At 52.0% G+C, this 27,104-nt stretch overlaps 3 protein-coding genes across 4 annotated transcripts in view; all 3 read right to left on the bottom strand.

The window, feature by feature from the left end:
* SREBF2 (sterol regulatory element binding transcription factor 2) overlaps positions 1 to 2,425 on the bottom strand; it is a 56,275-nt gene extending 53,850 nt beyond the window's left edge. Inside the window, exon 1 of the mRNA XM_082851031.1 lies at positions 2,303 to 2,425. Within this exon, the coding sequence (XP_082707157.1) occupies positions 2,303 to 2,390 (88 nt within the window). The 5' untranslated portion in view covers positions 2,391 to 2,425. The remainder of the gene's footprint in view (positions 1 to 2,302) is intronic.
* Positions 2,426 to 3,775: 1,350 nt separating this feature from the next.
* On the bottom strand, positions 3,776 to 20,419 carry CCDC134 (coiled-coil domain containing 134). 2 transcript variants are annotated; one of them, XM_082849924.1, is made up of 7 exons: positions 20,386 to 20,419; positions 18,621 to 18,739; positions 17,795 to 17,916; positions 17,123 to 17,207; positions 15,151 to 15,332; positions 14,800 to 14,871; positions 3,776 to 6,256 (listed from the first exon to the last, which is right to left on the bottom strand). In XM_082849924.1, the coding sequence occupies exons 2-7, from the start codon at positions 18,721 to 18,723 to the stop codon at positions 6,131 to 6,133; spliced, it is 690 nt and encodes a 229-aa protein (XP_082706050.1). In that variant the 5' UTR covers positions 18,724 to 18,739; positions 20,386 to 20,419; the 3' UTR covers positions 3,776 to 6,130. The 2 variants fall into 2 exon arrangements, with proteins under 2 accessions (XP_082706050.1, XP_082706051.1); XM_082849925.1 differs by lacking the exons at positions 14,800 to 14,871; positions 15,151 to 15,332; positions 17,123 to 17,207.
* A 1,435-nt stretch (positions 20,420 to 21,854) lies between these two features.
* The window catches only part of MEI1 (meiotic double-stranded break formation protein 1), a gene marked incomplete at both ends in the record, with an annotated part of 67,803 nt that continues 62,553 nt past the window's right edge, over positions 21,855 to 27,104 (bottom strand). Inside the window, 5 exons of the mRNA XM_082851030.1 lie at positions 21,855 to 21,900; positions 22,688 to 22,800; positions 22,991 to 23,122; positions 24,068 to 24,174; positions 24,776 to 24,857. Of these exons, the coding sequence (XP_082707156.1) occupies positions 21,855 to 21,900; positions 22,688 to 22,800; positions 22,991 to 23,122; positions 24,068 to 24,174; positions 24,776 to 24,857 (480 nt within the window). The remainder of the gene's footprint in view (positions 21,901 to 22,687; positions 22,801 to 22,990; positions 23,123 to 24,067; positions 24,175 to 24,775; positions 24,858 to 27,104) is intronic.

Raw genomic sequence — 27,104 nt, 5'->3', positions numbered from 1 at the left:
AAATATTTAATTCTAGGTGAAAGAAACAAAATGCAAGGCCCTGGCCCTCATGGGGCTGATGTTCTGGAGGGAGATGGATGGGTAAGTTTTCAGGGATATTTGTGCCTGCAGACCACTGGCCTTCAGCCCACCCAAACCTTCTTTCCTCTAAGACCCACATCCAGGGCCATCTCCTTGGTGTGGTCTTCCTGGTAAGCCAGCCTTTACCAAGCTCCCTCCACGCTTACTTTCACTAACTGCTCTGCATAACTGTGAGCTGTTCTATACTCAGCACTACAGTTTTACTATTATTCATCTCAAACTCTACAAAGCCATAAAATTCTATCTTTCCTATCTTTTCATGTTCCCTACAGCTCTCACTTGAATACTTGTTGACCAGTGAAGACAGGGAGCCATTTTCCCCCAAATCTAATATGGAGCCCTGTGAAGCCATGGAACCACTGTGGTAGTTTCCACAACATACATATTACTCAGAAATCTATAGGGATAAGGTTAATACTTAACTACCAGGTACTTTAACACATTACAAATTAAGACAAATAAGAATCAGTTTTGGAATGGAATGCAAAATGCACATGAATTTCTTTGTGTGAGGTTGCTAGTGGGCAGTTTAGGACATGCTCCTTACTGGCTGTGTAACCTTGGGTAAGGTAATGAACTGCCTTGAGCCTCAGTTTCAGGATCTATGAAGAGGGGATGAATGTAGTATAACAAGCAGTCTCTACCTGATGGAACTTGTTAAGGATTGAGGACATTAATGTGCAATGACTGCTTAACACGGTGCCTGGCACATTAAGTACTCAAAACATGTTAGCTGCCCTTAAGTTCCAAGAACCTCCCTCCCCCATTTGTCAACACATTTCTGTATTTCTGAGCATTCAGTGGAAAAGTCTGTAGTTAGACTTGGGGTGTCATTTAAGGGTCTTACCACACTGCCTGTATGACCAAAATCAGAAAGAAAAGTCAGGCCAAGGGGTGAAATGTTACAGAAGCAAAATGGGAAACGGATTCTTTTCAATTAGCTGTTGCCACTATCTCTTCCCCTGGAAGAGAATCTTCTGCTGCCTCCGTTTCCTCATCTGTATAATGAGATTGTAGTCATCATACCTGCCTGCAAGGCTGTAGTGAGATCTTGGACATGAAAGCACTTTGTAAACTCAAGAGCACAATGCACCTGAGTTACTGATTAAGAGTATGGGTTCTGGACAATCTAAAATGAGCGACCTTAAACAAGTTAACATCTTCTGGCCTCACTCTCCTGTAAAATGGGAGCAAAAAGAGTACCTATCTTAAAGGACTGTAGTAAGGAATAAGTGAAACAATTTAAGCGTTTGGGGCCTAGAATATCAGAAGAACCCACCTATTCAGAGTTATTATTATGATGACTAACCTATTCACTGGACTCCTCGCCCCCAAAGAGCAGGTGAAAGCTTGATGGAGCAGCTGACACCAACACTGGCCCAGGAACTGTGCTCCGTAACCAGCTGGGTGACCTTGGGCAAGTCGCTGACCCTCTCCAAACTTTGGATTCCGTGATCACAAAATGACCCCTGTGCTCCTACCAGCTCTTCCTCTCCGCTGTTAAGGTCGCCGGAACAAAGGCCACCCGCTCCCCAGCCTGTCCCCGAGGGGCCACAGCTCAAAATTCCTGCTGCTCAACTCCCTTTGCAGCGCGACAGCAGGAGCGCCCGGGTCTCTATCCCGGAGAGATGCGTCCACACTCCGCCGCCACCGCTCGCTTCATCAGCAACTTGCTTCTGCAGCCGCTCGCTGCCCAAAGTTTTCCCAGGCGCCAGGAGACTCGGCCCTGTTTCAACCCCGGGAAGACCAGGGGTGAGGGCGCAGAGCCTGGGGTCCCGGCCCGGGGAACCCCAAAGCCGCCCACGCGGTCGGGAGTGGAGTGACAGGTGCGACGCGGAGCCACTGGGCGGGCAAGCGTGACCTCGCACCGCGCGTGTAGGAGCGCAAAGGAGGCAGCGGTCGCGCGCTCTCCTCTGGCTGCTCCCGCCAGGCCCCCGCGACGCCCCCGGCTCCGCGTTCCCGACCCCACGACCCTCGCTGCGCTTCCGGACACGAGGCGCCCCGAAGCAGATCCCGCGGCCTGCCCGAGCGTAACGGCCGGGCGGGGCTCAAACCCACAGCGCCCGGAAGGGTTGGGGACAGCCGGGTCGACCGCGCCTGCAGGGTCTTCCCGCGCGAGACGGGGCTGCCGGGGGGTGGGCGCACGCGCACCCGCGCGCGCCGCCGTAACCCCTTCCTCCCCGAGCGCCCCCGCACTCCCACCCACCCACCCACCACTCACCGTCGATGTCCCCTAGGGTCAGCTCGTCGCCCAGCTCCGTGAGCGTCTCCATGGTCTCCAGACCGCCCAGCTCTCCGCTCCCGTCCATCGCCCGGCTCGGTGCAGAGGAACCCCTGCCGTCCCGCTCAGGGAGACGCGGGGGCGGTGCCGCCGTCACCGCCCATGACACCCAACAGCCCCCGCCGGGTACCGCCTCACCGGCCGGTGCCAGCCGCCGCCATGTTTGCGCCGGGCGGGCGGGGCGGGGCGGCATTGCCCCGCCCCAACCCGCGCCCTCTGTGGCCCCGCCCCCAGGCCGCGCGCGCCCCCTTGTTTGTTGTCAATGGGACCAGGCTTGTCCTGGCCAATCGGCGCGCGAAGCGGCGCGTGGGGTGATGGCGCGTCAACGATCAGCAGCTCAGATTTGCATATCGAGGCCCCTCCCCTGGCGGCCTCTTAGCGAATGCGAAGAGAAGCCTCCAGGTCCTCAGCCCAACCTCCTTCCCGTAGTTTAAAGGAACCGCTCCCTTTTCTGTTGGTTCGGCTCCACAAGCTACTCCATCCACCCGCTGGGGAATGAAGGGTTAACACCTTCCACCCCGCCCCCGCCCGCTGGGCGCCCCCAGAGTAAGCCTTGAGCACATTACGTCATCGTCCCAGCTGTCTCTCCCCCACCCTAGCCCCGGTCCCCCCCAGCCCGCTTGGGTGGCGGGTAGAATCAAAACTGGACCCCAGCACTGGGGCCCGGAGGAGTATGGAGATCGTTCACGTCGCGTTTCTCCCAAGCCCCTTACGAAGGCGGCTACCGAGGCTCGCGAACTGCCCAAGTACGGAGTGTATTTTACAAACTCTGCGCCCTTGCACCTGCCGCGACCACGCGCTTACTCCAGCTGCCTCACCCCGGGTACCTCAGAATCTCCTGCAGTCCTTTAAAATAACGCCAGTGCCCGGAACCACCACAGGCATTCTGAGGTGGGTTCCGAGCACATCTTGACAAAGTTCCGCAGGGATTTTGAGGCGCAACCCACCCACGGATTCCCACTCCTTCAGCCCCCGCACTTCCAGTGTTGCAGTTGGTCACGATGTAAACAACTGTGCAGGTTTCTAGGAATTTATACTAAGGAATATACGTATGAGTGCTCAGAGAAGTGTGCCCTCAAAGGAGCTCATCAGAGTCCGCTGTAACTGGGAAAAACTGGGAAGCCCAATAAGGACCTGATGAATATACCTGTTGACAAAGACTTCCGCGATATATTGTTAAAAGGGAACACTGTTTCCTGCTAGTCTGTGAGAGGTAGCAGTTGCTTTGCGGTCAAGACTTAAGAGTTCAAAGGCTGGGTGGAGGCAGCCATGTGGATTCACTTACAAACCGTGTGACTTTGGGCTGGTTAAATAACTTTTTTTTTTTTCCTCAGTTTTTTTAGCTCTAAAACGGGGGGAACAGTGCACCCTTGTAGTGGGGAAGATTAAGTGAGATCATCTGTACATTCATTTGACAATATTTATTGAACATTTCTGTGGCAGGCAGAGAGACAGTTCCTGCCCTCTGAGAGCTTCCAGTCTGATGAAGAAAACAGGCACTGATATTTAAGACAAAACCTAAAATTATGAGGAGAGAACTGCATCTGGCATAGCTAGGGGAACACACAACACACACAAAGGCCCTGAGGCAGAAGGAGCTGATGCAAGCCAGCACCTGGAATAAGTACTGACACACAGTGCCCATACAAGGTAGCTAGTGTAACTGAAGTTACATGTGATCTGTGTATCACATGAAGGACAAAAAGGATGGAAGGCCCAAGAGCTGAGTGTCCGTGATGGTTATGGGAATGGTGGGATTTAGGGTGAATTTTACTTTTTTCTTGGTATTTCAGTATTACTTAAATTACTTTTTATAATTAACATATATAACATAATAAAGTACCTTATTTGGGGGGAAAAAAGACAAGAAAGTCCTTTTCATTGTTTACATGCAGGAGGGTTGGTATAGATTATACTAGTCTCACCCTGAAACAGAAAACCAAACCCTGCTGCCCTGCTCTGGACTAGGCACTGAGCTGGACAGTGCCACCTGCAACTCCACCATTCAGTGGCTCTCACAGGGCTCCCCACAGTGGGGGGTGACTGTCTGCTGGCATACCATATGACTCACTTTCACTTTGATCCAATGCCTTCCCATCCCAGAGCCTCAGTAACCCTCTGCAGAGGGCTACCTGAGTACCAGGAGGTCAGGTAAATGGGCACAGTGCCTCCCACTCTGCAGCTGTTCCCATAGCTCCCAGGTGGAGCTGCCCGGGGAAGAGAGCAGAGTGGTTCTGTTTGTACCTTTGAAGGTGTCAGATGGGAAAACTTGGGCCCACTGGAGGGTGGAGAGGAAGGGATCAACCAAGATGGTGAGAAGTGAAGGTATAGAAGGAAGAACCCAGGAGGATAAAGATGCTAAATGGGACAGAGGTGAACACAAGTTAAGACTGGGCTCCTCTCTTTGGCTGTGCATATAGTGGGTGCTCAGCAAATCTACGGGATGACCAAAGAACCATCAGAGAAGGGCTCTTGTCACTGAGAAGCCAGGCCCCAACCTCAGAGAAGCAGTTTAGGGCTGGCCAGACGGCTCAGACATTATCAAATTCATTACACCAATGAAGCCACAGCACAGGGAAGGGGTGGGCCAGGGTCACTCCGCAAGTCTGATGGGCTAAGACCCTGGGTCTCCCTTGGGCACTGTTAGTGGTAGAGGGTTGGGGATAGTTGTGTGTCTCTCCCCTGGCTTGGCAAAGTCAAAGAGACAGAGCTAGAATTCCCCAGAGCCCCTCCCTTCTCTGCCTGGAAGGGATATGACAAGGGCGGCAGCCCACTCAGGGCCTAACTCCCTCTGCAGCTTCCCTGCTCCATGGCCCTGGTCTTTTCTTACACACCTCCTGACACAGGGAGCTTGCTATCTGATCCATCCAGCTTGGAGTAGCCCTACCATTACAAAGCACAGCCTCCTGCAGAGCTGCAGCCTGTCCCCCAAGAGCCCCCACCCGCAGGCTATGGTCTCCCTGCGCTGCCAGAGAGGACAAGTTGATTCTTCCCTGAGCCTGCTCAATGACTTCCCTGGATATCTGAGGACAGAAATCACACTGCTCCAAGGTTGTCTTGGGCTAAACACCCTCCCAGGATACTTCTGGTCCCTTCTCAACACTGATCCCTTGTCCATGACAGTGCTGAGAAGGGAACTGGAGGTCAAAGCCAAGCCCCTGCTTTGCTGCCCCGCCAGGGCTTGAGGCTCCTCTGAGGAGGGGGAATATCCTCTAAGGTGGTCTCTACATCTGAGGGCCCCCTATCCCCTGACCCCTCTCACCTGCCCCATGGAGAGGCTCCCTGGGGCCCAAACCAACCTGCTAGCCCAGAGCATTTGCTGGCTTTTATTGTCTCTGCAGGGGACAACTGTGCCAGGCAACTCGGTGACACAGTGGGGCCAGCAGCAGGCATAACACCTCCACACATGGCTCAGAGCCTAGCTCTGCTGCCTCGCCAGGAAGGGCAGCAGCCAGCCGGCCAGCGGTCCTAACCCAGCGGGAGAGTCCAGCCCAGGATCCCTCCTGCTCCCCCCAGCGTCTCTACAGGGTTAGGTCTGCAGCGCCCTCTGAAGGCTCCCTTGGCACCCCTCCAGGAAGGTCCCTGGGGAGAAATGCAGCCCTCTGCGGCTCAGTCCCTTCAGCTGGGGCTCAGAGCCGGCTCCAGGGGGCTGAGCAAACTCGGCCTCCCCTCTCACAGGGGCCAGCTCTCACCACCAGTCATACCGCTGCATTCTCTTCCTCCCGACTGGCCGCCTCCTGGCCCCTTGAGCCCTGGGCTGCTCCAGGGCTATAACTCGGACTGGAATCTTGAGATCCGAGGGCCTTTTCGGATCTCTTTCCGCTTCTCCTCTTTCTTCCGGCGTTTCTCCTCTCCTCTCAGGGCCTTCTGGAAAGGGTCAGTGCTGGTGCTGAACTGAGGGGAAGAGCAGAGTGGTCTGATTAAGTCTGCTGGCAGCAAAGAGTTCCCTCTGAGCTAGGCTGCTGTGGGGACAGGAAGGTCACTCAGACACAGGCCCTGCCCTCGGGCAGCCCACAGACATGGAGATAGTTAAATGGGCTTGGGGAAACTGCTGAGCGGGTCTTGGAAGATAAGCAGGAGCTTGCCAAGCAAACAGGACGAGGGAAGAGGACATTCCAGGCAGAGGGACAGGTGCTGAACCTACATGGCGCATCTGAGAAACAACAGAAAGACTCCACTCAGGGTGAAGGGGCTGAGTGCCGAAGGCCACCACAGACTCCCAGAACCCCGAGGAGGAGATGGCAGCCGGCAAGAGTAAGACAACAGGGGTCCTGCCACTTGCGAACAAGTTGCAACGTCTAGGCAAGGGAGTGTACGGGAAGCAGGTGGGCCAGAGGTTAAACCAGCAGAACCTGAAAGAGGTGGAAAGACGACAACAGTGGTGCCCAGACTCGTGGCTTCCACAGTGGATGCACGGTGGTACCCAGTGAGGAGATGGGAACACAGGGAGAGCTGGGCAGGAGGAGGATGAGGACTTCAGCCGGGGTCATCCCCAGGCCCTCTGCTCTTCTTCCCCCACTCTCCAGACTGGCTCATCTGACCACAGGGCTTCCGTTCCACCTCTATGGTCAGTTACCACTCAAATGTGCATCTCCCTATCTAAATGCCTGTCTGACACCTCCACTAATGTGCAAACGTGCCCCAAGCCCAGCATGGCTCCATCTCCCCAAAACCCAGTCCCTTCCAGAGTCTCTGTCCTCATGAACAGCAGTGCCCCACAACCCAGTCGAGGCAAGCAGGGCTGAGACCAAGCATTGCCCCCACCCCCACCCCTACCCCTCACAGTCCATTGCCAAGCCTTGGCCCATTTTACCCCCCAAGTCTCAAACCCATCTACTTTTCTCTGTCTCGCCTATCCTACTGCTACCCCCATCACCTCCCCCACCGCCCTCCTGATAAATCTGGGCATCTCCCAGGGTCTCTCCACACCCTCTCTGGCCCCTCTTAAGCCATTCTCCTCACTGCAGTTAGCTACTTTCAAAATGTAAGTCTGACTCCTGCTTAAACCCTCCCACGACTCTCCATTACTCTCAGGACAAGGTTTCACACAGCTGCATCTGCAGGTCCACCCTGCCCCCCTCTCCTCCTCCCTCACTTCTGGTCCCTGGGCTCCTTCACTCCCACTTCCAGGCCTCTGCACGTGCTGTGGCTCTTCCCAGCCCCCACCCCCTCTGCCACATTAGCTCCAGCTCAGCTGTCACCGTCCTTGGGGACCTGCCCTGGCTCCCGGCTGGGGCTGCCTCCTCTGTTTCCTTCTCAGTGCTTCTCCCCTGCCACCAGCTGCCTCTGTGACCACCTGCTGCGTGCCTGTTGCCCCCACTGGACCACACTCTCCACGAGGACAGGCGGATTGTGTCGGATGCTGCTCACTGAGCCACAAGCCCCCAGTGCAGGGCCTGCCGGGCTTATAGATGGCACTTAGCATGTATTTTTTAAATGAATGAATGAATCACGTTAGAATATGAGATACGATAGTACCCAAAACTCAGGTAACCTTGTTGTGAGATACACCCATTTTATTTGTTCATACGATAAATCTGATAAATGTCTGATCAAGGTAGATGTTAAAAACAAATTAGGAGCTCCACCTTGTGGAGTAATCCACCTACCATGTTAGACTGAACCACAAGTCTGGAAGATGGGGTGAAGTCAGAGAAGTGCAGCCCAGAGAGGGTAAGTGATCTGCTCAAGTCACACAGCTAGTCCCAACTGGGGCTAGCCCCCAGGCCTCCCACTTCCCTGACCAGTGCTTTCCTTATCACACTCTGCCTCCTAACCCTACAAGTTAATTCTGATCCTCTTGGGAGGAAGGAGGAGCTGGGAGACCCCTCAAGCCACAGAGGACTCCACACTCTTGGCTCCGGCTTGGGGAAGGACAAGTCAAGAGATCCTGGCCCCACCAGCCCCAGCTCGGTGGGTCAGAAGAGAAACAATGCCTATCCCTTTCCTGGATCTCCTCCCCGCTAGATCTGGCTAATGCCTACTTTAAGTTCTGATGCTAACCTCGAGTGGACCCTTCGTGCTGCCTGACAATCCAGAATGTTTCCCTGGTCTACTCACTCTCCTGCTCTCCTAGACACACCTTCTCCTAGAACCTCCATCACTCCTCCCTTCCTCACTCGCAGCCCATGACCTTGCTTCCTGTTCCAAAGAGAATGGAAACACTCAGAAGACAACTTCCGCAAGCTCCCACCACCATACCCACCAACCCACTTGCTGCTGTACCCACACTGCTCTTCCAGGCTAGGCCACGCCTCCCCCCGGGCACCAGCTCTCCTCTCCCCCCTCCCTTCCTCAGGGATGAGGCTCCAGCAACTCTCCTACCCCTGCACCATCGGTTCTTCCTCCCTAATAGGTTGGGGGGTCCCATCAACATGCAAACGTGCTGTAGTCTCTCCCATCACACTAAACTTTCCCCTGGAACCCACACCCTCCTCCAGCTAGTCTCCCGTTGATCTGTTCCCCTTGAAAACAAAACCTTTTTCGTAAGCGACAAGGATATACTGTACAACATCGGGAATTACAGCCATCATCTTGTAATAACTTTTAATGGAGTACAGTCTGTAAAAATACGGAATCACAGGCTTCCCTGGTGGCGCAGTGGTTAAGAATCCACCTGCCAATGCAGGGGACGCAGATTCGAGCTCTGGTCCGGGAAGATCCCACATGCCGTAGAACAACTAAGCCCGTGCGCCGCAACTACTGAGCCTGTGCTCTAGAGCCCGCGAGCCACAACTACTGAAGCCCGCATGCCTAGAGCCCGTGCTCCGCAACAAGAGAAGCCACCACCGTGAGAAGCCTGCGCACCGCAACCAAGCGTAGCCCCTGCTCGCCACAACTAGAGAAAGCCTGCATGCAGCAACAAAGACCCAACACAACCAAAAATAAAAATAAATTAATTAAAAAAAAAACTGAATCACTATGCTGTACACCTGAAACATAAAAAGAAAAAGAAAAACTCTTCAAAAGTGTCACCCGTACTTGATGGGATGCGTCCACTTCCTTTCCTCTCATTTTCTCCAAACTCAGTCTTTTGTCCCCACCACTCAACCAAAACAGCTTTTACTGAGATCTCTGATGGCATGTCTCCATGCTGCTAAATCCAGTGGCTGATTCTCGCCTCATCTTCCTTGACCCTCCAGCAGCATCTGACAGGAAGATCACTTCCTCCTTCTTGTCACTTTCCTCACACGGCCTCTGGGAAATTATTCCCTCTTGGGTTTGCTACACTAGCACTGACTGATCCATCTTGGGGTGCTCTGCGAGTTCCTCCTCATTCTCCCGTCTCTAAGTGCAGGCACATCGCAGGCCTCAGACCACTGCTATACCTGCCCTGCCCCCCTGCTACTCTCACATTTGCAGCTCTAGCTTTAAGCTCTCCCCTGAAACCCAGTCATATACCCAGTCGCCTCCTTGACATCTTCATTCAGATGCCCATCAGGTCCAGAAACGAGGCCTTGATCCCCGATCCAGCCCTCGACCTTGTCCCACCAGTCTGCCCATTTTAGAAATGGCAGTCCCACTCTTCCACACACTCAGGTAAAAAATCGTCGAGTCATCCTTAATGCAGCTCTTTCACTCCAGATCTGCTTCCTTAGTGAATTTTATTGGCTCTGCCTTCAAAACAACCAAAATCTGACCATTCCTCGCCAGCACCATTGTTGTCACCCTGGTTCAAGCCACCATTAATTCCCAAATAGACAAGCACAGCATCCTCCTTACCAGTATCCGTCTCCTCCCTGGTCCCCCTCACTATTCTCCACACAGCAGCCAGGCTGATCCTTTAAAAGGATAAGTCAGAGACCCTCACCCTGCTCCTATGTGTCTTGGAGCCAAAGCCCTTGAGAAGACATGCAAGGGTCCTGTGCTCTGGCCTACAACTCTGACCTCACCCCCTCTCACACTCCCCACCCTTCCAAATATGCTTCCAATTCAGGGCCTTTGCACTTGCTGCTCCTTCAGCCTGGAATGTTCTTCCCCAGAGATAGAGCTGGCTCCCTTGCTGTTTCACGTCTTTGCAGTAAGAATCTTCTGTGTCCAAGTCATGTGAAATAGCAACTGTATTCCCACGTTACCCCTGGAATTCCTTAACCACGGTCCTCTGTTTTTCTCCGTGTCCCTTATCACCACCTATCATATATTTTTTGTTGACTGTCTATCTCCTACAACTAGAATGCCATTCCCAGGAGGGCAGAGCTAGAACGCTTCTCTAGTGGCTGGGATTCAGTAGATACTCACTAAACGCTGTACAAATGCATGTGCTATGCCTCTGAGCCTTTGTGCAAGCTGGTCCCTCTGCCTGGGAAGGTCTTCCCTGAGCTGGTCAACCCCGCACTTCTTACTTATCCCAGAGCCTCCACCCCCTACTTCCATAGGCTCCCTCGCATGGGTCCTTCTCTCTTGCACTGGTACAGAGATCATGCTAGATTGGGGCTGTGTTTCTCTGCTACCTTCCCCAACAGACGGTGAGCATCTTCAGAGCAGGGAGAGGGCCAGCTCCCTCTGGACTGGGACAGTGGCCAGCACGAAGCCTGATACAAGTTGGCTCTAGTGATGGGTATGTAGTAGGAGGGGACTCCCGGAACACCCACTGGTATGGAGAGAATGTCCAAGGTGAGAGGAGCAAACCTGGACTGTTGCTGGTGGACAGGTCCACACGGGATACCAAAAAGTTGAGTAAAATCTTGGGACCGTCCCCAGCCAATAAAAGGAAAGTATGTTGCTTCTGAGGTATGCCCCAGCAGAGCACATTATGATGAAGCTAAATTACATCTACCCTGGAGCCCATTCTCTCAGTGCCCCATGCTCTCACCCTCCTCGTGTGTGAGAGGCATTCATGATCTGCAGGGCAAGAAGAGCCAGTGACACAGCAAAAAAAGCATCTCCACGGGAGGCCCCTCATTGGGAAAGGCAATCTGCCATGGCCTTGAGCATCCCTGCACGTTCTTGCCGCGTAACCAAGAACCCAGTCCTGACTGTTCTCACCCAGGCCATTTATCAGGGTTGTGACTGCAGCAAGCAACCTTGAAGGATGTGTCATCTTGGTTTTACATGAAGGGGAGGCAGCTACGCTAGTGTGGAAAACCATATCCCCCACTCCGTCACCCGAAGCAAAGCCACTAGTTCAACAGGGCTCTCGAGTCAGAGGTTCCTCTGAATAGTCAGGTCTGTCCTCTGATTGTTCACCTAAATGAAGAGCTAATGGTGCTGTGCAGAAGAGTTAACATAGCTGGCCTCACTGCTATCTTTTAGAAGGCTTGCTTCCAAGGTTGGTCCTTGGCTGGTGTCTGGGAACTTGGTTTCTGGGAGGGATTCCCATCACCCTAACTGATAAGAGTGGCTCACTGCACCTAAACTGTGCAAAAATGTGGTTTATGCTAAACACCCACTTTCCTTCTGGAGTCTGGAATTTGGTATGTGCTAGGCAGAGGGTGCCTACGTGACCAGTTCCCAGTAAAAACTCTGGGCACTGAGTCTTTAACAGGCTCTCCTGATAGACAACTTTTCACACGTATTTTTATAACCTGTTGCTGGGGGAATAAATTGTGTCCTGTGTGACTTCACTGGGAGAGACTCGTGGAAGCTTGTATCTGGTTTCCCTTAGACTTCACCCAAGAAGCATTTTCCCTTTGCTGATTCTACTGGGGATCCTTTCACTGTCATAAATCATAGCCTCGAGTACAAGTACACACTGAGTCCTGTGAGTCCTCCTAGCGAATCATCAACCTTGGGGCGGCTTTGGGAACCCTCAGCACAGGTGACCACGGGCAGCAGCAGCCATCTAGCCCCAGGGATGACACTGTAAGACCAACTGCCATAAAGGCTAGTAAGACAACAATCTGAATTAAAAGCCGTCACTCTTGCCTAGACAATATTCCTAATGACCAGGCATGCTGTATTCTTACTGACTGTTGTCAGTGTCCTAGCCATCTGGTCTGCCAGATGAGCAGGCTACAAACTGGCAGATCAAAGATGGCCATCCCTCCTGGGGGCCATGAACTGTGGAAACAAACTGTGGTTGACAATGGGGCAGTCTGGGCCACTCGCTTAGATGCTCATAGCCAATTCTCTGATGAGACCAACCAGAATCAAAAGGCTGATCAAGCCTACACAGCCCAGTTGAATGGCACTGCCACCTACATGCATCATTGTACTAAGTGTGGCAATACACTCACCACCATGGACTGACACAAAGCAGAGGACTCCATATTTCTGGTTCAGCTACCTAGAGTCCCTGGTTGGAACAGTATGGCCCAAGATCGTTAGAATAATGACCGCTTGAGGGACTTTCCCTGGCGGTCCAGTGGTTAAGACTCCACGCTTCCACTGCAGGGGGCACGGGTTCGATCCCTGGTTGGAGAACTAAGATCCTGAATGCTGCGTGGCACGGCCAAAAAAAAAGAATAATGACCACTTGGTTGAGTACGCTCCTTGCCACGTCTCCCTGTAGTGGCACATGTGGGCCAAGATGGGAGATATGTGTCTGTAGAAATCTTGCAAAAATGCCCTTGTCCCACTCACATATGACCCTTCTGAACAAAAAGTCTAGGTGAAAGTAGGGAATAATTGGAGAAAAGTGAAATTATAGGTCCTGGGATGTGACATGTTGATTTTGTACCAATAATCTGGGGAGGGAGTGCCTTAGATCCCAGGAGGTGTGTGGAACAATTAATCCTCTTTGTCCTTTAGATCCAGCACTGCCGCCTGGCAAAACAATCCTAGGGTCCACCCAAGCCAAGCGGCAGCTGCAGTTGAGAGTCAGACCAGCTGTCCAATGTGTCATTCTCAACCACGTGATGGGAAAATTCACATAGACGCGGTCAGTCCTGAACTATTCTGCTGTGTCTGATACCATCAAAGGCAGCTCCCAAAGTAACCCTGTGTAGACACACAGACCAGAACAACCTTGTTTCAATCTGACATACAAATCCATCTGCTTCTCCTGATCCCTGAGCGACCCTGGTTATGCCATGTAGGGCAACTGAGGCTGCAACTCAGCAGCAACACTGCCTCCAGAGCTCAGCCAAACAATGCAATGGTGACCCAAATCAAGTGGTAACATGTAGGAGACAGTGGGCCACAGAATGCCTCTCCACTGGGGATGAGCGTTGCTTTGGGTCTATCTCTTGGCCCCTATAATCACTGGCAATGGCATCAAAGATCAGCAGCTCAGTCTAAACCCTTGTATGGGTGGTAACAGATGATAGATTGGTCTTAGACGGCATGCTGATTTTCGAATGTAAGACCTACTGCCCCCGCCCCCCCAGGACTCATCAGAGCTGGCTAAGTCCAGGACCCTGGAGCATATGGTTGAGATCAACACTGCGCGTGGCCTCATCCTGCTGCTTAGAGTCCTACTGACAGGAGTCTGAGCCAAGCTGAACAAACGTGGTCCTAGTCTCTACTGATCAGATGAATCATGGAATAGGACATTCATGTAGAAATGTGAGTTAAGTCAAGACACGTAGGGCTGATGGATGGACCGTGGGGAGGTGATCTCCATCGCCCTGCACATTCTTGCTGGTACACCAGAGCACTCTGTACCTGGGCCATTTCTCAGGTTGTGTTTACAGAAAGCAACCATGAAGGATGAGGTGATGTCTGCCTGCAAAGACTTGGTTTTCTTCTGTTCATTATAAAGGTGGTGAATTTCCCAAGCTTGGTGCTTCTAGACTTGATGCAAACCCACTGCATGGGTGGCATTTGCCTGGGCCCCTCTGTGTCACCCTCCTGGGACTTGGGGAATACGGGAAACCCACATGACCAGGCCAACAGCAACTGCTTTTGCTGCAATAAACTCTGATGTCTCTAACCTGTCAGCATCCATGAAACAGCAGCAAAATCCTAAACCTTCAGAGGTCCCTCCCTACACCTGAGGAGAGCTTGTGATTTGAGGAGTACAGTGCTCTGGCCCTTCCTCCCTGCTGCTCGGGCCCTGCCCTGCCACCTCTGATCTCTTCCTCCCCTCTACTGTGTGTCCGTATCTGTCGTGCTTCCCCTGCAGCCTCCAGCTCTCAGAGCCCACCTCAGCCCCTAGGAGGAGAACATGTGCAGGAATGTGGGACAGAAGCCTGGCTGGGTGCTCAGAGGCTCAAGGGCAGAGAAGCATGGCCTGACCTCCCATGGCTTCCCTGATATTCGCCTGATGGGCACAGTGCCTACCGTACACTGGGATGGATGTGTTCATAGCCTCTGACTGGCCCTCACAGCTGAGGTCCACACCGCATGGACAGACAGGGAGCTGAGGCTAAGACAGGGCCAGCAGCTTGCCCAAAGGTACCAGTGAGCGAGTGATACTCAGGCCCAGACCCAGGCACTTCTGGCTCCAAGTCCAAAGCCCTCACACTCCACTCTAGGTGCCCCAGCCCCTGCAGGCCCTGGCCTCCCAGGGCTCAGCAGAGGCCAAGCAGACATGGCCACAGGTCCCAGCAGCTCACCTCTGTGTGGTCTATTTTAAATGGGTTCTGGAAGTCAGAGTCTTTCTCGCTGATTCCCAGCTCCTGGGCCATCTGCGGATGAGGAAAAACTAGTCATCCTCTGCCTTCTCCTGCCTCCTGCTCACCCAAGGGCCACCCCCTTCGAGGCCTGAACAAATGTGGGCCAGGTGGTGACCCCTAGGGACCCAGGTCAGCATAGAACCCCATGAAAGGGCACCTCAAGGTGGCCCAAGGCTTATCACAGAAAACGCAACCAAAGGCTGACATTCAGGCCTCGCTAAAGGCAGATGCGTGGCTCACAGCATACCACCAGACAGAGGGCTCCCGGACCTCCTCCACCCCAGTCCTTACCAGGCGGAGGATGGGCGAGTGGGGGCCCTGGTCAAAGACGCCCGACTGGTTGCAGAAGCTGATGCCCCAGCGGATGAGGAGGTTCCAGTTGGAGTTGTGGTCGAAGCAGTGGTGCACGATCCTTGGGAAGCGCAGCACCACATCACCGAAGAAGGCCGTGTTCTCCACCACTTGGGAGAAAGCTGGTGAGAGGACCCTGATGAGTGGCCAGGGGAGATGCCCTTCTACAGCCCTCCTGGCCAGCCCTACGCACCCTCCAGAGAACAGAGGCAAGCCCACTAATCAGAGAAGGGGAACGGTGCCTGAGGCCCACAGGCTGCTGACCACGTGTACAGTGCATGCTAAGGGCTTTATGTCTACCAGGTCACTGAATCATCAAAACCACCTTTAGAAGATGTGTCTGTTATTCCCATTTCTCACATTCCGGGAAACTGAAGCTGACGGCTCGTGAGTAGCAAACCTGGGCTGCAAACCCAGGGCTGACTCCAAGGGACATGCTCTTTCCCCTGTATCTCACAGCTCAGAAAACTCGTTTGCCATGGGGACCAGAGAGGTGGGTGTCATTTTGCACATGGAGGCATATGCATCCCATGAGGCTTCGCTGGGCCTAACCTCCCCAACTTGGTATCCTAATGTCCAGAGCTGGGCCCTTTTGTGTCTGTGAGGGGTCAGTTCTGTTAGGATGGCCAGGGAAGACATCAGGGTTTGTTTTCTTTTTAGCGTATGCCCAATTTTATTTTAAATGCTTAAGTTCTTATTTTGAAATAATTTTAGACTTACATAATACACCACAAAATTCCTTCACTGGGCTTCCTCTAATGTTATCATCTTATATAACCATTGCACAACTATCTAAACCAGGAAATTAACATTGATACAATACTATTAATCAACCCACAGACCTAATTTGAATTTGGTCAGTTTTCCCTCCAATATCCTTCCTCTAGTCAACAAATCAGTTTAGACTGAGTTTAGTGTCCATTATGGTGGCAGGTCCCCGAACCCAGGCTAGCATGAAGAATAGTAACTATACACCCAGCCCTGGTGGCAGCCCCTGTTTGAGTGACCCCTATAGATAAGGCCCAGGCAGCGCTCACCAGCACTGGCCTGGCCACACAGAGATAAGCAGACTCCTACAAAGATATGCCAGGTTGGGTCTGAGACAAGTGGGGCAGGGACCCCTGGGCTTCAGAACAATCTTGAACTGCAAAGAACTCAGGAGTTCGCTTGGTTTACAGGTGAGAGCCAGGCAAACCGCCTGTCCTCTTTCACATGGAAACTGGAGGGAATAGTGCCTTCCTCAGTTATCGTGGAGATTAGAGATATTTGTAACGTGCCCAACATTCAATACGTAAAAGCTACTTCCGTCCTGTCTCAGACAGTGCGACCTAACAAACTCTACTGTTAGAACATAACCAGTTAATGGGGAGAAATTACCACTGAAGAGAAATTCTTGGAAAAGGAGATGAAGGGATTCAAAATATTCTTTTATTTATCTATGTTGGTCTCACCTTGTCTCAAAAAGGATTTAGGGGGTTGAAGCTTTTAGAACAGTAGTAAAGAGTGAAGGTAACTGCTCCCATGGGCCAGTCACTTCAAAAGGCCTCAGTTCTTTCTCCTATAAATGGGAACAACCCTTGCCATCTCTACCAGGAGGGTCAGGGTGGTGAAGGCAAGGATTTCTGGAGGGGAAGTGGGCAAAGGCTCCTCCCTAGTTCCCCCGTCTCAAACACCTAACCACACGACAGAATATATGTGTCAGGGACACAGAAACTGGCTCTGAAACGAGCCGAGAAACACTCGGAGAATCATATACTAAGTGCCCAACTACCTGAAGAGACTCCTTAGAAGGTGCCACAAGAGGGTACTTCCAGAGAGAGAAAAGAGTGACAAGAACAAGAGGGAAGGAGCAGCTAGAGAAGATCAAGGATGGAGCGGGGAAGAGGAGAGGGAGAGATTGGGAAGACCATACCATCCTTCAGTTTCTCGTCCTGGGGGAAGGGCCCATCTGGGAGCACATCTGCAGCAATGAGCACTGTCCGGGAGTCCTCCAGCACCTGAGGGAACCCCACCTGGGCTGAGTGGCTTTGAAAAGGTCTTCCCAGACCGGCCCCAGCCCCATTTACTTCAACCTTACTTCAAATCTTCTATGAGGGGCTTCCCTGGTGGCGCAGTGGTTAAGAACCTGCCTGCCAACGCAGTGGACACGGGTTCGAGCCCTGGTCCGGGAAGATCCCACATGACACGGAGCAACTAAGCCCGTGCGCCACAACTACTAAGCCTGCGCTCTAGAGCCCACGAGCCACAACTACTGAGCCCGCGTGCCACAACTACTGAAGACTGTGCTCTAGAGCCCGTGCTCTGCAACAAGAGAAGCCACCGCAATAAGAAGCCTGTGCACTGCAATGAAGGGCAACCCCTGCTCGCTGCAACTAGAGAAAGACCGCGCATAGCAACGAAGACCCAACATACTCCAAAATAAATAAATAAATAATAAAATAAATTAATTATATATTAAAAAAAAATCTTCTGTGCATGCGCTTCCCCCTCATTGAACACCATCCCCTTGGGGAACTCCTACGCATCCATCAGTGCCCAGATCAAAGACCAGGCCTGTCATGAGCTGCCCCCTGCCTGCATGCACCTTAAAGAGCCCCTTGAGCATGACATCAAGGATCTTGTACTGCTGGTGGACATCATTCAGCTGTGCTAGGTTTTTCAGCGCCAACAGCTGCTCCCGCCGCTTTACCTCAAACATCTTCTTGTCTGAGCAGCATTAAGTTAAGGAACTGGCACCAGTTCTCCTGCCTGGATAATCCAGTGGTCCCGATCGAGAGGGCCCACCCTGGCCAGCAAGTCTCTGCCAGGGGCATAGATGTGCATGCCTGGGACTCCCCAGGGAACGAATACACTCTTCGAGAAGCATATGAATCCTGCAACATATCATTCATCCACTTCACAGAGGATTCCACACCCGACAACCTGAATACAACCCTCAGGACCTGGTTCCTGCCCTCCCCTCCCCGTGGTCTTTCCCCAGTCTCCTACAGCCACTCACTGCTCCCAGAACCTCCACCCCTCTGCTCACACTGTATACTCTGCCTGGGGTGGCCCCCACCCTTCTCTATGAGTTTCTATTCTTTCAAGACCCAGCCCTTGGGTAGGCAGCCCAGTATGCCAGGGCTTGGTCTCCAGCCAGGGTCTCACCCAAAAAGAATGAGGCACATGTACAATCCTCAAGAGTCCTCATGGCTCTGAGATATATGCCTTGCCTTCTCAATTTAACATATGGGGAAACTGAGGTTCAGAACAGAACTGACTTGATCAAGGTCTGGTTAGAGCACCTTACTTTTTCTCCCCTGTTCCTATTAAGGGGTTCTGCTCCATCGCTGGAATCTCCCAAGGGGTTGTGGGTATAGAGAAACCTCATTTATAGACCCCTCAAAAACACCTCCAATCCCAAAGGATACAGATCTCCAGGCTCGGGTCCAGGGAGGTCCTCAGGGTGTCTGTGACTCCTGTCCCAGACAGTAGCAGGACAGAGAGGAAGGCCAGGAACTGAAGAAGGTCCATATCCAAGACTCTGGAGCTAGGGGAGTAACCCAGAGAAAGAAGGTGAGACCCAGAGCTTGGTGTTATATGAAACAGAAAGTGAGTTGAACAGCAACTTCCCCTGATAATGACACAGCCTCCAAACACCAAGAACCCAGCTTTGGGAAGCCCTGGAGCCCCAGTTCCTAGCCCAGGGCCAGTGACCAACAGACACAAAATAAAGACATGGGATGATAGGAGGGAGGGAGAAAGATAAAGTCAGCAAGGCAGGGATACTTAGAGAACAGGGATCAACACCTGGAACCCTGCACTGGAGCTCTGGTTCTGCCTGACTTCGGGACCTTGGGCAAATTGCTCAGCCTCTCTGAGCTTCATCTTCCTCACTGCAAAATGCGGATAAGGAAGTCATCTCCCTGTTGCAGAGACAGAAGGCTGGGTGAGGTACTGTGTCCGAGAAAGGAGGGCCTGGTCAATATCATTGCCTCTCAATTCCCCATCCTGGCCTCTCAGGAGGCCCAGGCAGTCAGAGATGTGAAACTTTTGGGGCTTCCCACCTTTCCTGACTTCTGTCATCAGAAAGGAAGAAGGGGTGCAGGCTGGGAAGGGAGGCAAGACAGTCTTGGGATAAGACGGCTGTTATTCTCTTAGGAACCATAGGCACCACAAGCAACACCTGTTCCTACCTAGGCAACATTCCCCAATTACCTACTGAGTACCTGTCACGTTCCAAGCACTGTTCTAGAGCCGGGAATACGGCAGTGACAAACAAAATTCCCTGCACACTAGTACTTTCATCCCTAGTAGGGTTAAGAGAAACCAATGAAGTTGTAAAACAAGCACAGAAAGATAAGAGGGAGTCAGCAAAGTGCAATCTTAAATACAGTAGTCAGAGGCAGCCTCTACTCAGATAATAGCTGCCCAATTTTACCAACGTGGAGACCAAAGCACAGAAAAAGGAGGAGACTGCCCAAAGTCACTCATGGGTTCTCAGGCTAAACCAAGAGTCTTAATGAGCACAGGCTATCTCAGAGCTGGCCACTGTTCTATTACGACACCTAGGTGTGTCCCAGAGATGCTCAATTATTGACAATGAGACCCCACACAGATCAACCAGAGAACCGCCCCCATCCCACGCTGATGAGACAACTGAAGCCTAGAGAATGGGAAGAAACAGTTCAAGCTCACCCAGAACCCTTACCTTCCACCGTCACGCTCCAGACTCAAGGGAACCAAACACTGGTTAAGGCAGAACTTGGGGTCAGGGGAAATCAGACAGCCGGTAATGACTGAAGCATTAAGAAGTGGGAAAAGAAAGCCGAAAAAGCGCACTGCGTGGGGCAGATCCTGCTGTCTCTACTGTTACTCCCACTTATCCGCCTCTCAATCCCGCTCCCTGCCCCATGAGTCCCCAGAGCTCTTCCCGGCTGGGCGTACGACTCCGAGGCCATTCTGCAGAGGTGGCTTGGTGGTGGATCCTGAGCCGGCAACCCGGGCTCGGAGACCAGGGTCGCTGCCCCTAGCCTTTAGAGCTCCGGGAAGAGAAAGTCTTTCGAATGAGAAGAGGCGTCCGGGTCCGCGAATCCCAACCCCCACCCTGTGCAGCCAGTTCTGGGCCCTCGGTCCCTCCCCCGCCCCCCCCCCCCCACGGGAGCCTGCCCGCCCGGCGCCCCCGCCCCCACCTACCAGGCCGGGCGGGTGGGTGGGCGGGCAGACAGGAGTCAGCGTGCACCTCGCCTCGAGGGTCCGCAGACGACCGGCAGAGGCGCAGAACCTCGGTGTCCCAGAGAAGCCTCGCAGGAACTGCCAAGCGCCGCCCCCGCCCAAAGATCGCGGGCCGCGACTACCGCTCCTTGACCTAACTTCCGGCCCCGCCCAGTAGGCTCCAGCGCTAGCCCTGCCAGAGGTCCGTGGGAGTTCGGTCCCGCCCACCCTGCGTGGCGGCTTGCGCACTTGCCGCGTTGAGGTGTGGTTGGAGATAGTCAGCCTGCGGTGTGTGTCGGACGCATCAGCAATGAGGCCCTGAGCCCTGCAGGCTGGGCGGCCTCCCCAGCGCCCTCCCCGAAACTGTTTCGTTAGCTGAGTGTTTTTTTTTTTTTTAATATTTATTTGGCTGCACCGGGTCTTCGCTGCGGCGCGTGGGATGTTTAGTTGCATGTGAGAATCTACTTCCCTGACCAGGGATCAAACCCCGGCGCCCTGCATTGGGAGCGGGGAGTCTTAGACACTGGACCACCAGGGCGGTACCAGCTGAGTGTTTTTTAAACTGCAGTTGTCAAGATCAGTTTAGTGGGTCGTGGCTAACACTTTTTTCTTTTTAAGTAACGTGCAGTGCAGAGTTGGGGCATACCCTGCTCGCCCCTCGGATCCACCAAGTTCTAACCCAAGTTCGTGGGGTCCTTCCCTGTCCTATCATTAGGACGGAGTTCAGCCCAGTTTTGCGTAGGGTCAGTCCAGCCAGACCCAAGGGCTAGCCAAGTACAGGCACCGGAGCCCTGGCAGACAGGCAGGAAGGGAGTTAAAGGCCCTGGTGAGCTGAGCTCAGAACACGTGCGGGCAGTTGTGGAGGGCAGACATTGAAAGACGTGTGTGCACAAATACACGCTCTGAGGAGGGCCGGGAGAGGAAGGAACACTGGGGACCTACTTTAGCCAGGGAAGAGCTGAGCCGGGCAGTTTCCCTCAGCTAGGAAGGCTGAGGTTTTGACCTGCTCACCTTCCTTGCCTGGAAATTGTACCTCTCTCCACTTTCACCTGAGGTGAAGCAGCAGGTAAAGTACTTCCCAGAGCACTTGGACCACAGCAGCACCAAACACATGGCCTTTCTCTGCCCCTTCTGCCCCAAGGATGGCCTGACTGACGTCTTCAACTGAGGTAACCAGCTGGTGTTAGCAGAACAAATCCCTCCCCTTCTCTCCCTGAGGCCATCCATCCTGGCTGAGGAACCAGCTGGAGGGAGCCAAGGTAAGTCCAAAGGGAAATGTTTTTGGAGAGCCCACACAGGCATGTGAGTATATCACTATTTCCTATTTCAACAATGGAGTAAATGGCTCCAGATGCACGGCTGCAGTTGTCATCCATTTCCCCCAAACCAGTGTGCCCTGACTTTGTCTTCTCCAGGTCTCAGTTCTGTTTCTGGGCCTTCAGGTCCTGAGATCAGTCTCTGATGTGGGACAGGGATACAGCCACTCCTCCCAGGCAGCTGGCAGCAAACATGAGAGGAGAATAGCAGAGAGGTGGGGCCAGCCATGGGAGAACCACACTTCCAGGGCCCAAAAAGGCAAAAACAGACAAGAGCAGAGGTGCACCTGAGAAGAGTGGGATGGATTCTAAAACTGGGACCTGAACACCTGGGCTGGGTAGTTGCTATACATCAGGGAACGTTCCATGGAAAGGGTTAGGAGGAGAGCCAGGGAGGCCACACACACACCTCCAGACCACAGGGTCTCTGGAGCACCCCAACAACCCCTCAGAGGGCCAGTGAGCACTGCCCACAGCCCCAGGCTTTCTCAGGGATGTGCCAGTCACCCAGCACCCTCCCCCACCGTGTTGTGCTCAGGGCAGCATCTATGCCAACCGGGCTCGGGCAACTTTCTCCAAAGCTCCTGGGGAAGGACTAGCTCCCTTCTGAGTCTGGTGATATGACTTTGGAGATGGTCATGTCTGGGGTCAGATCCTGATGCTATCACTGTGTGATTCTGGGCACGCCATTTAACTTCTCTGAGCTAAGTTACAACTGTGTTAACACTCGTAGCTACTGTGAGGATTAGATACAGTGCATGTAACATGACTGGCCCTCGGTAGGAACTTAATAAACAGAGCAAGTCATTGTCATTGCTACCACTGTTAATTCTTCTCGCTGACCCCTGCTTGCCGTAGAAGACAGGGCTGTAGACAGTGCAACTCTCTGTCCTGAAGCATGACATTATAGCTTCCCATACCTGGGTGACCCTGCTCAGGCCAAAGCTCCCAGATGCAAGAAAGGATACATCATGTCCTGTAGGGGCGGCTGGGCCGTGGAGGCCCTGGGGGAAAGACCCTCCAAGGAAGCCTGCAGGGTCTTGGCCATGCTATGATCAGCCAGGAGGCCCATGCTCTGGACCTGCGGGGAGAAGAGGGTAGGGAAGACAGGCTTTCTCAGTGCCCACTCCATAGAGGCCCTCTCTACCCTCCACCCCCTACACTCCTGACCTCCCATTGGCTGCTGTGGCTAGAGCTCCCCACCTCCACAGGGAAGATGATACAGAGGGTCTGGCCTCACAGTGGCTAAATAGCATCCCCTTTCCACCCACCTGCAGAAAGAAGCCACGCAGAGCCTGGAGTGTGGTGCTGGAGAGGGTAGAGAGGTCAGCCAAAGCTGCGCCTTGCAGAACATGGCCCACCTCTTCACGAGAGAGGATGCTGCTGCTCCGGAACCGCACAAACTAGCCCAGGGAGAGAAGGCCCAAACGTGTAGTGATTCGGCATCTCCTTCATTCACAGGTATTTGCTGTGCCCTGCTGGGCTCAGCACTGGGCTGGGGGCATGGATCTGAAGCCCACAGAACTCTGCCTTCAAGAGCTCAGTGTTGGTAGGCAGGGGTGGGGTTGTGTCACAGGAGAGTGAGGTAATGAGGAGGATTGCAAGACCCTGAGAGTTTGCTCTGCTGACCCCTTCAGTCCTGCCACTCCTACCCTGCCCCTCACACTAGACTATGTGTGGTTACCCAGACACACCACCACATTCTCATATATCTGCTATTCTCACTTCAATACTGTACCTGCAATACTTTTCCTTCTCTTTGCCTATTAATCTTTCAAGCCTCAGCTAAAATGTTACCTTCACTGCTGAATGTTTTCATTTTATTAAAGAAATACAGGCATTAACTGGGTGCTTACTGTATTCTTACTCACTTCTCCCTCACAGCTCTGGCAGAAGCAATTACTCTTTTCTCTGGGTTCCTACACCAACCATTGATTTATTCATTGATCCACTTTACTATCATTCACAGGCTTGCTGCCTTGTTTATTCAGTGGGCACTTACCATGTTCTAGGCACTTAACATCTTCTACTCTTCCATTAATAACCATATTTTAACTATGAATTTCCTTGTCTATCTCCTTCTCTAGACTGAGGGACCTTTAAGGAAGAACATTTGGCTCACAGACATCTTTGGTACCTAGCACAGGATCTGGCAGGTGGTGGGCAGGCCTGGTCAATGTTTCATGAGTGAATGAGAAAGAATGTCTGGGTAGTCTGGGCAGAGGAGATGTGGGCATTCAGAGGAATTCCCTAGGCAGGCTTCTTGTAGGGTGAAGGCTCATCCAGCCCCTCTACCTTCTTGGAGGATGGCATTCTTCAGACCACAGGACCATCCTTTCTGCACTTACCAGGGTCATGAGCCTCAAGATCTCAGCTCTGAGGAAGGAATTCTCTCCAGCATCCAGGAGGGTAAATAGCAAAAACCGATTCCAGGGCTGGGAGGCCACATGGAGTGCTATGGGAAACACCAGTCAACCGTGTGTTGTTAATGCTGCTTTTCCAAAGGCCTTGGAACATTGCTAAAGAAAACTTTCTCCTATTGGCTCAAAAAAGGGTTGCTCAGCAAAGGCAGGGCATTGGACAAGCTGACCCCAGGGCGTTTCTTTCTCCCGGGCTTCTATCCACCCATGCTGCCTGGCACAGGGAGACCACATATCCCACTATTGTGGGAGGCAGGCAACAGGAAGAGCTCTGCCACTTAAGAGCTATGTGACCTTGGTTGGGGCAAGTTGCTTAACCTCCCTGAACCTCGGTGTCCTCATCTGTATGATGGGCATGGCAGTGCCCTTGCAGTATTGTTAAAATAATTAAACAAAATGAGTGTGAATCAGGGAGCTCCCTGGTGGCCTAATGGTTAGGATTCTGGGCTTTCACTGCCATGGCCTGGGTTCAATCCCTGGTTGGGGAACTGAGATCCGGCAAGCCACATGGCTTGGCCAAAAAAAATGAGTGTGAATCACAGAACAGAGGATGGGAGTCTGGGGTGGGAGGGTGGCAGGTGCTGGCCCCGTCCAATCTCCCCCATGGGAACATCAGAGAATGGGGAGGGTTTCTACCGACGTCTGGACTCCGGGCATGCAGGTAGTCAAGCAAGGCCTCCAGGCAGCCAACACAAGCGTGGGACAACAGAGGGTCCTTCTGCAAGAAAAAAACAAAAACAAAAACCCCACAGAAGTTCACGTCCGGTTTTGCTACCAGTGGATTTTGGTGCCAACCAAGAAAAAAACATTTGGTTTTCAAAACAATTTAGATTTCAGAATTTCAGATTTGGGATTGTGGCTCTGTAGATAATCAAGAAATGTTTGTTGGTTTCATCTCTCACCCACACACACAAAGCACGGTGCTTATACTGATGATTTACCTACATTTGAGAGACTGTTTTGCTTCAGAAAAGGATGGGCCCTGGGCCCCATTAAGAGATTCACAGATTACAGATTCTGTAAGAGCCACACAGTTTATCTAAACCAATGCATGTAAATCTTTTTGTAAAGCAGCAGAACCTTTCATCAAACAAAATTTTATGCTCTAATAAGCATAAGAAAAGAACTTAGGGTTAGGGAGATGCAAATTAAAACCACCTTGAGATACCACTACACACTCATCAACAGCTAAAACTGACTGACAGTACCAAGTGTTGGCAAGAATGTGAAGCAACTGGAACTCTCATGCACCCCTGATGGGAAGGAAAAATGGTGCAGCCACTAATGGCAGTCTGATGGCTTTTTTTTTTTTTAGTTAATTTATTTATTTGGCTGTGTTCGGTTGTCGTTGCTGCACACGGGCTTTCTCCAGTTGCGGCGAGCAGGGGCCACTCCTCATTGTGGTGCGCAGGCTTCTCATTGTGGTGGCTTCTCTTATTACGGAGCACGGGCTCTAGGCGTGCAGGCTTCAGTAGTTGTGGCACGCAGGCTCAGTAGTTGTGGCTCATGGGCTCTAGAGCTCAGGCTCAGCAGCTGTGGTGACAGGCTCTGTTGCTCCGTGGCATGTGGTTCTTCCCAGACCAAGGATCGAACCCGTGTCCCCTGCATTGACAGGAGGATTCCCAACCACTGTGCCACCAGGGAAGTCCCAGTCTGATGGTTTCTTATAAAGTTAAACATACACTTACCATATGTGGTAGGCAGAATTTTAAGATGGTCCCATGACCTTTGCTCCCAGATGTTATTCCCATGATTAGGTTACATTACATGGCAAAAGGGAGATTGTTTGGGTGGGCCAAATCTAATTACACCAGTCCTTTAAAAGCAGAGTTTTCTCTGGCTGGTAGCAGAAAAAGAACCAGAGAGTCCAGAAGTGTGAGAAGGACTCAACATGCATTGCTGGTTTGAAGATGGAGGGGCTGTGTGAGAAAAAATGTGTGTAGCCTTAAAGAGCTGAAAGACCCACCCACCCCCAACAGGAGGATGAAGTGGATTCTTTCCCAGCTCTCCCAAATAAGCACCCAGCCTGACCAATACCTTGATTTCAGCTTTGTGAGACCCTAAGCAAAGAACCTGGTCGAGCCCACCCAGACTTCTGACGTAGAGAACTGTCAGATAATAAATGGGTGTTGTGTTAAGCCATTACATTTGTGATATGCAGTTACACAGCAATAGAAAACTAATATGTCATTTGACCCACCAATCCCACTCCTAGGTATTTATCCAAGAGAAATAAAAATGGATATTCACAAAGACTTGTACTCCAGTCTTTATTCATGATAGCCAAAAATCTTTAAGTCCCAAATATCTGTCGGTAGGTGAGTGGATCAGCAAATTGTGGAACAGCCACATAAGGGGCTACTACTCACCAATAAAAAGAAATGAAGTACTGATAACACAATATAAATGAATCTCAAAAGCATTAAGCTAAGTGAAAGAAGACAGACATATAAGACCACATACTTTATTTATGTGGAATTTTATTTTTTTTTTTTATTTTATTTATGTGGAATTTTATTTTATTTTTGTGGAATTCTAGAAATGGTAAAACTGTAGTGCCAGAAAGCAGATCTGTGTTTGCCAAGGGTCAGGGATGGGGCGAGGGGACTGACTAAACAGGGGTCCAAGGGAACTTCTTGTGGTGATGGAAATCTATACCAGGATTGTGGTGGTGTTTACAAAACTGTATATGTTTGTCAAAACTCATCTAGTTGTACATTTAAAAATCAGTGAATTTTATTGCATGTAAGTTATATCTCAATAAAACTGATTTTTTAAAATGTAAAGACAAACTAACAACACCAACAAAAATCCTATGCTTTCCTCATGCTATTTTTTGGAAGGCAGCAACCTGGAGGTTAAGGTATGGGGCAGACTTGGGTTTGAAGCCTTGCTTGGTCACTTACCATCTTGTGTGATCCTGGCCAAGGTTACTTGATTTTGCTAAGTGGGGATAAAAGGATTA

The sequence above is a fragment of the Leucopleurus acutus genome (genome assembly GCF_964270905.1).
Source record: "Leucopleurus acutus genome assembly, chromosome: 11".
Taxonomy (NCBI): Eukaryota; Metazoa; Chordata; class Mammalia; order Artiodactyla; family Delphinidae; genus Leucopleurus; species Leucopleurus acutus.
This window is presented reverse-complemented; position numbering and strand designations above follow the sequence as displayed.

Coding starts and splice junctions, on each gene's coding strand:
- CCDC134 (XM_082849924.1), bottom strand. CDS start 18,723: ATGGACCTTCTTCAGTTCCTGGCCTTCCTCTCTGTCCTGCTACTGTCT. Junction 17,917..18,620: donor GGACCCGAGCCTGGAGATCT/GTATCCTTTGGG, acceptor AATGCTGCTCAG/ACAAGAAGATGTTTGAGGTA. Junction 15,333..17,122: donor GGACGAGAAACTGAAGGATG/GTATGGTCTTCC, acceptor TCCTCTCACCAG/CTTTCTCCCAAGTGGTGGAG.